General features: G+C 35.7%; 1 protein-coding gene across 1 annotated transcript in view; it reads right to left on the bottom strand.

The window, feature by feature from the left end:
• LOC123550651 (kinesin-like protein KIF15) overlaps positions 1 to 12,163 on the bottom strand; it is a 62,616-nt gene that overhangs the window by 15,520 nt on the left and 34,933 nt on the right. The window contains exons 23-28 of the mRNA XM_053545237.1: positions 9,571 to 9,648; positions 9,068 to 9,184; positions 8,702 to 8,782; positions 6,822 to 6,992; positions 2,762 to 2,968; positions 531 to 677 (exon numbers count right to left, since the gene is read on the bottom strand). Of these exons, the coding sequence (XP_053401212.1) occupies positions 531 to 677; positions 2,762 to 2,968; positions 6,822 to 6,992; positions 8,702 to 8,782; positions 9,068 to 9,184; positions 9,571 to 9,648 (801 nt within the window). The remainder of the gene's footprint in view (positions 1 to 530; positions 678 to 2,761; positions 2,969 to 6,821; positions 6,993 to 8,701; positions 8,783 to 9,067; positions 9,185 to 9,570; positions 9,649 to 12,163) is intronic.

Genomic DNA, 12,163 nt, shown 5'->3' on the forward strand with positions numbered 1-12,163 from the left:
TATTACAGCTATTGTATCCTCATGTGTACAGTTCAATCTTGAAAATTTATGTTGCAACAAAAGCATTTAAACTCTAAACAAGGAGCTGCGTTCAATAAACGCTTGATGCCCCCAGTGGCATCCTTGTCGATACAAAGCAACCTAAGTCCAAAACGAGGTCAAGGTCAAACTGAGGTCAGGTGATGTTTAAAGATGAGGAATGGTCACAGGTTACATCTGTATTAGTATCAATTCATTCTTGTAAGCAGTACTGATGCTAGACGAAACGGTCCCATTTGGTTAACCAAGAGGTGGCCCATATAAAGCAACCCAAGTCCAAAATGAGGTCAAGGTCAAACTGAGGTCAGGTGATGTCTGAAGATGAGGAATGGTTACAGGTTACATCTTCATTAATATCAAGTCATTCTAGTAAGGGGTATTGATGCTAAACATAACGGTCCCATTTGGTTAACCTCGTACGGACAGGACAATCATTATATGCCTCCCGCATCAGTAGATGCCGGGGGCATAAAAATTGAATAAGAACATACTAAATCTGTAAGTCTGTCAACTTCCTTTCTAAGTTTGTTGTTAGTTAACTTTTTGTCCTCCAGTTGCTCCGTGAGTCTTGTGCACTCGTCTTGAACAATTTCTAAATTGTCCTGACAATTCTTGGCCTCTACATTCAAAGTTTCAATCTAAAAAAGAAATTAAGTATCAGTGCTGTTACTGAAGTGAATTCTTGCAAAGTCTGAAATTGCATGACAAATCAATCAAATACTAATATATATTAGAGATGCTTTTGAGAAAAGCGCATGTCTCCCACAACTGCCTAATCATCTAAATAGTAAGTCAGTCTTTATATACTGTTTACTTAGAGAACATGTGCATGCGTTTTTTGACACCAAAAGGACCCCTTTATTACTTTTAAAAGTAGTATAAGCGCCAGTTTGAGGCCAAAAATGAGCAAGAAATTTGAGTGTTTTTGATAATTCAAGGGCAATAATTCCGAAGTGCCTGGGCCCATTTGGCTAGTTATCGAACTTGGCCGAGCACATATTGGCAAACACGTTTTGTTCAAGTTTGGTGAAGATCAGATGAGAAATGTGCAAACAAGCTTTGTGACAGACACACACACACAGACTGGAGTAAATCAGTATTTCAACCACACCACTGAGTGGTGGGAGACATAATTAATCATATTCAGGTGTAAGCTATGATAAAATGTTCGACTGAAAACTGATATTTTAAACAAGAGGGCAAAAATGGCACTGGATCACTTACCGGAGTTCAGAGCTTAAACAGGCTAGAGAGTGTGCAACTTTGAAAGTTGACCATAACTATAATGCTTTTGAAATGTCAAAAGTTCAAGAGGCAGCAGAAGTTGTTTATATAATAACAATCAAATTCAAACACTATATGCTCCTTAGGTCTTTATAATTGGGAGAAAAAACAAGAGCTGTCGGAAGACAGCAACGCTCGACTATTCAACAGCCTTGTCGATTGAATGAATACGGAAGTCGAAAAAGAGACATAATTTAGTAAAAAAGCAAAATAGGGTTATGGAACCTACATAGTGCTTATCAGCTCATGACAGTGGACAAGTGTGTGAAGTTTCAATCCATTCCTATTAGTGGGTACTGAGATACCAGCTTACATATAGGAATTTAACCAAAAACTCCTAAGTTGAAAAAGGGGCATAATTTTGTAAAATGCAAAGTTGAGTTATTGACCCTTTGCATTGCATGTCATATCATGACAGTGAACAAGTGTGTGAAATTTCAATCCTTTCCCATTAGTGGATACTGAGATACCAGCTTACATACAAAAACTTAACCAAAAATTTCTATGTTGAAAAAGCGGCATAATTTTGAAAAAAAGAAAAATAAAGTTATGTGACCTGCTTTGTGCATGTCAGATCATGACAGTGAATAAGTGTGTGAAGTTTCAATTCATTCCAATTAGTGAGTACTGAGATACCAGCTTACATACAAAACCTTAACCAAAAAATTCTAAGTCGAAAAATGGGCATAATTTTGTAAAAAAGCAAAATAGAGTTATGGAACCTGTGCAATGTAGGTCAGTTTATCACAGTGAATAAGTGTGTGAAGTTTCAATCCATTCCCATAAGTGGTTGCTGAGATACCAGCTTACATACAAAAACTTAACCAAATTGGGACACGGACGCAGACGCCGACACATGGGCGAGTCCAATATCTCTACTATTCTATGAATAGTCGAGCTAAAAATCATGCAGGCTGAGGGCATTTTGGAAGGTCTATTTATAATAGTTCTATTTTTACCTCTAGTAGCCCCTAAAATGGGTAAAATAGCCCCCATTTGTACAAAATTAGGTGAGGACTTTATAATGATGCTACAGACCTAGTTTGATGAAGATGCATCCAGCAGATCACGAGAAGTTAATAAGATATTTCTACATCTATATCTAGTGGCCCAAAAATGGTGCAGCTGGGTGCCCAAATTTTTAAAGTGACACTTACAATGATGCTACAGACCAAGTTTGATAAAGATCTATCAAATATTTCATGAGGGGAAGTCGTTCAAAGGTAGTTCTATTTTTAGCACTAGTGCCCGCTAAAAAGGCGAGGATCTTTATGATATCTTAATGATGCTAAAACTAAGTTTGATGAAGATCTGTCACATAAGTCATGAGAAGTCATTTAAAGGTTCTTCTATAATGACATCACAGTGACCAGAGAGCTGTACTTATTTCAGAAACAGTAAAATTGGCTACTGCATATACATTTTACATCAAACTTACTTCAACCGTGTGTATCTCCTTTTCAACAGCCAATTCGTCATCCTTGGCTTTGAGGCCTGCCTCTAACTTTTCTATCTTCCTTGCTAATACCTCTTCTTTCTCCTTGTAAAAGGCAATCTGTTCTTCAGCACTCTCCACTATTTCTTTTAATTCAGTAATGTTACCACTCTGTTCTTCTATTCTCTGGTAAGACTGCATTAACTTGTCCTAAAGAAAATGAAATGGGAAGAATGAAATCAAGACCAGTAGTAACGCAACTGACATAATGTCAGCCGCCAATCAACGAGATCATGCCCATGGAACATCGATATCACAGCCACCAACCAACAAGATCATGCCCATGACACATGGTTATTACAGCCGCCAATCAACGAGATCATGCCCATGGAACATGGATATCACAGCTGCCAACCAACAAGAACACGCCCATGAAACATGGATATTTCAGCCGCCAACCAAGAACATCATGCCCATGAAACATGGATATCACAGCTGCCAACCCTATGAAACATGGGATATCATAGCGGCAACCATTAAGATCATCCCCATGAATCCTTGATATCACAGCTTCTATCAACTTAGATCACACCCTCAAACCATATAGATTACAGTCTCTAGCCAATTAGATTACAGCTGTAAACTTTAAGAGATTACACCTCATAATCTTAAAGTTCACAGTCACTAGCCTGAGAGACCACAGCCCCTAGCACTATAGATCACTGCCACTGAATCTACTGAATCACAGCTGCTTAATGCAACTCTAAGTTATATCTTCTACAACGAATAAAATGTTTCTTAGATTTACCTGTCCGCAAAATGTTTTTCAATGCTTACATACTGCCACATCTAGATTACTGCTGCTCTGTTTGGGGAAATTGTAATGTTGCAGAAATGGACACTGTGATTAAATTTCAAAAACGAGCAGCCAGAATTATACTTGATGCAAATTTTGACACCCCTTCTGAAGATTTATTTAAAGTTCTGAATTGGATGAAATTTCCTGACAGGGTCAGATACAAAAAAGCAATACTAGTTTACAAGTCTCTGAATAATATATGTCCTGCATACTTGAACACAAAGTTTTCATTTTTACATGAAGTAAAGACAGTAAACCTAAGGTCACTTGACCCAAAACTGAACTTGCACTTGCCAAAACCAAACACAGAATTTTATAGGAAAAGTCTTGACTATTCTGGTCCTAAAATATGGAATGAATTACCTGTTGAAGTTCGAAATGCAGATACCTTATATTCTTTCAAACAAAAATATCTAGCATACTGGAAAGTGTCACAGGTGTAAACATTGTCTATACTTTTAGATTACATCTTCACTTTCTTCCTATATACTGTATATATAATGTCATTAATTTGTTAACAATGTAATGATCTTTGTAGTGTACCATGACTTTTTTCATATTGCTATATATATATATATATATATATATATATATATATATATATATATTTTTTTTTTTTTTTTTTTTTTTTTTTTTTTGTTGTAAAAATGTATATATTATGAAGAGGCTCGTTTGGAAGATCGGGTTTTACCTGAATTCGTTGCCTCTTAAAATAAAGTCTTTATTATTATTATTATTATTATTATTAATCTATAATTGAGCCACAAGCCCAAATTCAAATACATGGCATTTATATAGCGTAAACAAGAGTGCCAGATTGTCACAATATACGCCCATCACAGCAAATTTCTTTACTCTAGCACCTGTATTTGCAAATGGAATTTTAATTTTGTGGTTGTTTAGTAATCATTGTAAGTCATTTGTTTTTCTAAGTCCACAAAAAAACTCCTTACCAGGTAGAGATACCTTAAAATACACCTAAAATTTGAAAGTAACATCCATGTTGTACCACAGAAAAGTGGTCTTGTTTTTTCCCTACGGTCAATTATAAAAAAGTTACAATACAAGTTATTTATAGTAACAACTAAGGGAAGATAATCTTAAAAAAAAAAAAAAAAAAAAAATTCAAAAAAAAAAATTGTAAGTCCACACAAAAATCTTTACCAGGTAGAGACTGGTCAAAATACACCTCATAATTGGATGTAGCATGCATGTTGTACTACAGAAAGTGGTCTCGATTATTCCCTACGACTAGTAATGAAAAAGTTACAATATAAGCTATTTATAGTAACAACAAAGGGAAGTAATTCTAAAGAAGGGAACTGCGCATGACACTTTGTCTCATGATGGTGTATAATTGTGCCAAGTTACATCAAAATCCCTCCATGCATGAAGAAGAAATGCTTCAGACAAAGTCATTCTTGTATCTGACCTTTGGCCTCTAAGTGTGACCTTGACCTTAGACCTAGGGACCTGGTTCTTGCGCATGACACTCCGCCTCGTAGTGGTGAACATTTGTCCAAAGTTATATCAAAATCCCTCTATGCATGAAGAAGAAATGCTCCGGACAAGGTTTTTATTCTTGTATCCTTTGACCTCTAAGTGTGACCTTGACCTTAGACCTAGGGACGTGGTTCTTGCACATGACACTTCGCCTCGTGGTGGTGAACATTTGTGCCAAGTTATATCAAAATCCCTCCATGCATGAAGAAGATATGCTCCGGACAAAGTTTTCTTTCTTGTGTCCTTTGACCTCTAAGTGTGACCTTGACCTTAGACCTAGGGACCTGGTTCTTGCGCATGACACTCCGTCTCATGATGATGAACAATTGTGCCAACTTTCATCAAAATCCCTCCATGCATTAAGAAGATATGCTCCGGACAAAGCCATTCTTGAATTTGACCTTTGACCTCTAAGTGTGACCTTGACCTTAGACCTAGGGACCTGGTTTTTGGGCATGACACTCCGTCTCATGATGGTGAACAACTGTGCCAAGTTTCATCAAAATCCCTTCATGCATGTAGAAGATATGCTCCAGACAAAGTCTGTGGACGCCGCCCGCCCGCCAGGGGCGTTCCCATAATACGTCCCGTTTTTCAAACGGGCGTATAAAAATTATAAAATATTCTATTGCGCTTTGCAATTACATAACACACATTTAAAATATATACATACAAAATATGAACAGGATTCTAGAACTTACATTTAGAGATTTGGACATGTATAAATACTATTTTACACCACTTCTGATATTTTGTATTTTAACAAGACTACACTCATTGTTCATGAAACTGCCTAAATGTGTTTTCAGTTTTGATCTAAAGCTGGCTTCAGACTGAATGTTTTTCAGATAGCTAGGCAGATCATTCCACCATTTGGGACCAACGACCACCATAGATCTGTCTGCTAATTTTGTTCACCGTCTAGGATGTTAAAGTTAGTGTTAGAGATCACAGTCGCTAAGCCTAGTCTAGAGGTAACAGTCACTAGCCTTAGAGGTCACATAGGTCACATAAACAAGCCCTAGAGATCAGAGCCACTAACCCAAGACATAAAAAGAAATAAAAGTTTTCAATATAGGACTTTATATTATCTAGGATGTCTAAATTAAAACAAAAAGAACTAAAAACATCAAAATTTACCAGTTTTTAAAGGCTTTTTCTAAGTAATATACCTCTTAGAAACATAGTGGCCCCAACATTTTTCATTTCAATTTTGGAACATTTTTGCAAGTCATTAAAACCACAAAATATTTTTGAAGTCCTAATGTCAGAAGTTTTTAAATTATAAATGCTGGTTGTTCAAGGAGACTTATCAGTATAATTTTACTAACAGTTCATTTCCTTTTTCAGATTGTCTAAAAAAAAGTTCAAGCTAACACTTCTTTTTTTCTGGTGGTATGTATTTATGTAGAGTGGACATTCAGACTACCAAGGCTATACCTACCTTCTTTCATGAACAACAAGAAAGTCCTGTTATCACATTATATAGTTATAATATTCAGTAAGTTTATTACTGAATTTTCCACATTCTAAAGCAGGCTTGACCAATTCAGTCTATCACAAGCTGCATTGTGAGGCTTCAATGAAATGTCAGATTATCTACCTATCACAATGTAAACACTGTTCAAGTTTTCTGGGTATAACTATTTCATAAAATAGTTTCATTATTTTGTTTTTATTTTGAAAATGAATGACTCTTACCTCTATTCCTTTCAAGTTTTTCTCGAGATTTTGAATTTTAATATCTCTGTCGTCTAATGCCTGTCTCAGGGTAGCTGCTGAGTGTGTATGAGCATCTAACATGTTCTGTAAGGAGTGGAATTCTATCTGCAACTGTTTGTTCTCCTCACATGTCTTCAGCATCTTTCTCTCCTATAAATGTATATACTTAAAACTTTTAACACTGAAACATTTCCATTTTCTATAAAAGTTAAAGATGTAATCTGATCTGTGAAAAGTCAGTTATGACAAATAAATACAAGAAAATATATATCCAGTTGAACCTTCCTTCATGGCCACTTCCATTTACTGAGATACAAGCTTACTCACGGAAACTTAATAAAGTATTTCTAAGTTGAACAAGAGCTGTTGGAGGACAGCAACGCTCGACTATTCAACAGCCTTGTCAACTGAATGAATACAAAAGTCGCAAACGGGGCATAATTTTGTAAAAATAGGGGGGGGGGGGGAATATGGAACCTTCACAGTGCTTATCAGCTCATAAAGTGAACAAGTGCATGAAGTTTCAATCCTTTCCCATAAGTGGATACTGAAATACCAGCTTACATACAAAAACTTAAGCAAAAACTGCTAAGTTGAAAAAGGGGCATAATTTTGAAAAAATTGCGAAGTAGAGTTATAGGACCTACACAGTGCATGTCAGATCAAGACAGTGAACAAGTATGTGAAGTTTCAATCCATTCCCATCAGTGGGTACATAGATACCAGCTTACATACAAAACCTTAACCAAGAATTTCTAAGTCGAAAAGGGGGCATAATTTCATAAAAAAGTAAAATGGAGTTATGGAACCTGTGCAGTGTAGATCAGTTTATCACAGTGAATAAGTGTGTGAAGTTTCAATCCATTCCATAGTGGTACTAGATACCACTTAATAAAACCTTAACCAAGATTTCTAAGTCAAAAGGGTATAATTTTAAAAGAAAATGAGTTATAACCTGTGCAGTGTAGATCAGTTATCACAGTGAACAAGTGTGTGAAGTTTCAATCCATTCCAAAGTGGTTACTGAGATACCAGCTTACATACAAAACCTTAACCAAGAATTTCTAAGTCAAAAAAGGGGCATAATTTTGTAAAAAAGCAAAATAGAGTTATGGAACCTGTGCAATGTTGGTCAGTTTATCACAGTGAATAAGTGTGTGAAGTTTCAATCCATTCCCATAAGTGGTAAGTGAGATACCAGCTTACATACAAAACCTTAACCAAATCGGGACGCCGACACGGATGCAGACGCATGGGTGAGTCCAATAGCTCTACTATTCTTTGAATAGTCAAGCTAAAAAAAGAAAAAGCTTTGTAAAATATCAAAATAGAATTATGGAACTACTGTAGTGTATATCAGGTCATCACAGTGAACTAATGTGTGAAATTCCATCCATTCCCACTAGTGGTTACTGAGATAACAAACAGTTCACTTAAAAATTTAAAAGTTAAGTTGCCATGTAGAAAAAGGGGCATGTTGAAACGCAAAATTGAGTTATACAACCTGTTCAGTGCATATCAGGTCAACAAAGTGGGCAGTGTGTAATTTCCACTTGTAGTTACTGAGATACATGCTTACATACAAAATCTTACTATGTCAAATACTTCATGAGATATTTGTGACAAATTTTAAGGACTTTTAAGCATATTTCTGACCAAGTCTGATGCTATAACTCAGGCCTTACTCAGTGATATCCCAAACAATACCCTTATGACCCCCACATCCAAAAACAATTAGAGGGGAGGAGAGGGTGTGTGTAGGAAGAGATTCCACAAAAACTAATCTGTCTGTACCATTCCGTATGTTTTAAATAAACAAGCATCTGCACATGCAAGTGTGACTGTAGAAAACTTCTTACTTTTTCATTGCCTTCACAGCTAAGCTGACCTTCCATACTCTCCCTCATATCCTTCTCTTCCAGTAATGTTTGCTCAGCAATCTGTAAATATAAATAGTCCCCAATTTTTACAATAGTTATCTCCCTTGAAAAAAACTGGCAGCCATTTTGGAATCAAAATTTTAGTTATCTCATAGAGATAGTTTACAAAATCTGTAAAAACTAGAGCTGCTTTTGAGAAAAACCCATGTCCCACAACTGCGTAATCATCTGAACAGTTATGTATCTGAGTCAACCATGCATTAATGACTTTAGAGTGCAGATACTGGCATCAACCATGCACCAATATTCTTTCAAAAAAAAAAGAAAACTTTACTGTTTGAATACCTGAAGATTATTTTCCAGCTCTTTTATTTTGAGCTCATTTTCTTTCTTAGTCAATTCCAACTTCAGTGCATGGTCTTCAAAAAACTGTCTGGTACCTTTTTCAGCTTCAAGCGAATACTGAAATATATAGAGAAGTTGATACATATTCAAATACAGTCAGTGCTACACTCATCTTTCATGACTGGGTAATCTGCAGGGCAAGTCAGGGATAAAATTAACTTCAACTTGCTTAGAATTTTTTTAAAATTATACACATTTTGCATATATGTGTATTATACTTCACAATTGTTCAATTAGTAACATATTTTCACAAGCATAAAATTAAATTCTTACAGAAAATATTAGTTTTAATGCTAGTTGTTATGAAAATCTATCAAGCAATTTAGACAATAATGAAGTTGACTTGAAGTCTGGTGAACTCATTACTGGGCAGGCCAGGGTTCATACAAATCCAATTAAACCAAAATTTACAGCACTTCAAGAAAACCACCATTTTTACATACCAGTAAGCTTTCGTTTTCTTCATTCAATTTTTCTTCCTTTTTTTCCATTTGTTCAAGAGCAAGAGCAAACTGTGCAAACTAAATGAACAAAAATATATATACATACCTCATTAGTCTTTTAATTATTTTAATAACCCTTACCATGCTAAATTTCTATAATGAACTTGTCCATCTTTCAATTTGGACAGTACCATTAACTGTTAAAGGGGTTGCATAACTGTTAAAGGGGGTGCATACCAAAATGATACTAACAGAATGGCGAACAGTGCAGATCATGATCAGACTGCACAGATGTCCAGGCTGATCAGGATCTGCATTGGTTGAAAAGGCAGAGTCAATCATGTCCAGCATGATAAGGGTTAAAATTATTATCATTTATTTTTATTTCATTAAGTGTTTTCAGTTTATAATCAAACTGGCAGTCATACTGTCGCACACAGTTTATGAATCAAGAGGGCTTTAACGGCCCCAATTTGCTCACTTGCATTCAATCGGCTTAAACTTCTTGAAAAGAATTATTTGTAAGTATTACACTAAAAACACATCCATCAATCATTTCATGAAAAGAAATTTGTTTAAAGCTTTCTTTTCTATTTTTCTAGCTCAAGCTTTCCCCTTGTGCGGTCTAGTATACCAAACAAACTTGACCTTTAGCCTGCTGTCGGCAAGTACTTCTGCCTTTGCGACCAGTGCAGGCCAAGATCTGCCTGCATGTCCGTGCAGGCTGATCATGGTCTGCACTGTTCGCTATTCAGTCAGTAAATTTTCACAGAACACCCCTTCAAATAATAAATCGAATGGTGGGCCAGTCTATTATAGAAATTTAGCAGGGTAAAGGTTAAGGTACATGCAAGGAAGTTTCTGACCAAGTCTAGTGAACATCTATCCAGCTGTTCATGAGAAAAAGTATTTATGGTTCTTTTCGGTTGTTAGGGCTGGCTACTATGTTTTAATGAATCAGAAAAATGTCTAAATTGGAAAAGGGTCAACTAAGGAAATTGTTTCAAAATTGAACCAGTTCTTTTTTTTCTAGAGGATTTCAAGAAAGTTCCTCTTGTATACATATAGATAAGACACCATCCTCTCTGACAGATTTGTTTTTTCATGTGTTTTTGATGAAAGCAAAAATTGATAACTACTGGCAGAGGGTCATCCAAGCAACATTTCTAAGAAATAATTTCAAAATTCAGACTACAGCCAAACTTGGTTTGCTCCAATTCAGACAATTCTAACTCAATCCTTGTTGGGTCCTGTCAAAATCTCTAGTATAGAATGTACTTTGTTCAATGTAGAGGTGCACGGTATTACCGGTATACCGATAACCGTGGTACCATCTTCCCGTGGTACGATACTGCGGTACCATTGGGGAATACCAGTATTTTATCAACATTATCCCTACTTCTCTTTATTTTTAATTTACATTGTCTATGTAGCCTTCCGTAACAGCAATTGACACTATGCATGATTTTATCTCTGGAATTCCCATGCTACTATTATAAGTTTCCAAAAATAACCACCCAATGGTGCAATATTGAACATGTATGATCGCGTGATCTCCAATCAAAACCTTCGAAAACCTCCAGATTATTCCGTATAGATGGATGACGTCATGGGTGCACTTGTTTTCACTTTGAGTCTGGTAAATTCGGCGAGTCCCGACTTCTTGTTTAAATGATAGTTTAAAATAACCCGGTATGTATTTGCATGTATTAAAAAAGAAATAAATAGTATGGAAAATGCTGAGTCGAAATTTATTATTTTTTGTTTGAAAACGATTTGATGAAGCCCTTATACTATTTGTAAACGTTACTGGTTTATCAAACGGGTGCAAGAATCAAACTTCAAACAAGCGCGACCTATATACATGTGACCCAGTGCTTCCCTAGAGACAATATGGCGTCTTCCGACGAATACACGCTGGTAAAAAATACTAAGGGTCATTAATCTAACTAGTCATTTGTCAAGTTAATATTCCAGTGTATTTTTTTCTTTAATTCTAGTCAAGTAACTAGTCTTCCTTGTTGCTCATATATTTCTGAGAGTTTTTCAATATTTTTATGACCACTACCATAGCTGTAAGTCTTACAATAAATATGGTGGTATACTGTGGTATATACTGCGGTAATTAGGAAAAAACAGTGGTATACCGCGGTATTTTTTTCAAGGCGGTACCCAGCCCTAGTTCAATGCTTTGAAGAATTGATAACTAAAACAAATTTTGCTGGTACTGTGAAGTTCAAGTGAACAACGTTTGACTATATCCATTTCATACAAGGTTTTGTTCAAATACAGTTCTATTTTTTAGCTCTTGTGGCCATTTTTTAAAAACTTATTCAAACACTCTTAGGCAGTCTTGGAAGCTAGTCATCCAAGGATCAGTTTACGACATTATTTCATAACTGGACCAACAATTTCTTACGCAACCATGTTTTTTGACATATCAAGCTTGGTAGAGGGTTACTCAAAGACCATTTGTGTGAAGTTATTAAAGACTGTTAAAGTTGCTAAAACTTCACTTAACCAAAAACACTGGACCTAGTCCTGGATTTAAGCTGTGCATATTATACAAAATAAAATATTGCTGATAAATTAA

The sequence above is a fragment of the Mercenaria mercenaria genome, chromosome 6 (genome assembly GCF_021730395.1).
Source record: "Mercenaria mercenaria strain notata chromosome 6, MADL_Memer_1, whole genome shotgun sequence".
NCBI classification, from domain to species: Eukaryota; Metazoa; Mollusca; class Bivalvia; order Venerida; family Veneridae; genus Mercenaria; species Mercenaria mercenaria.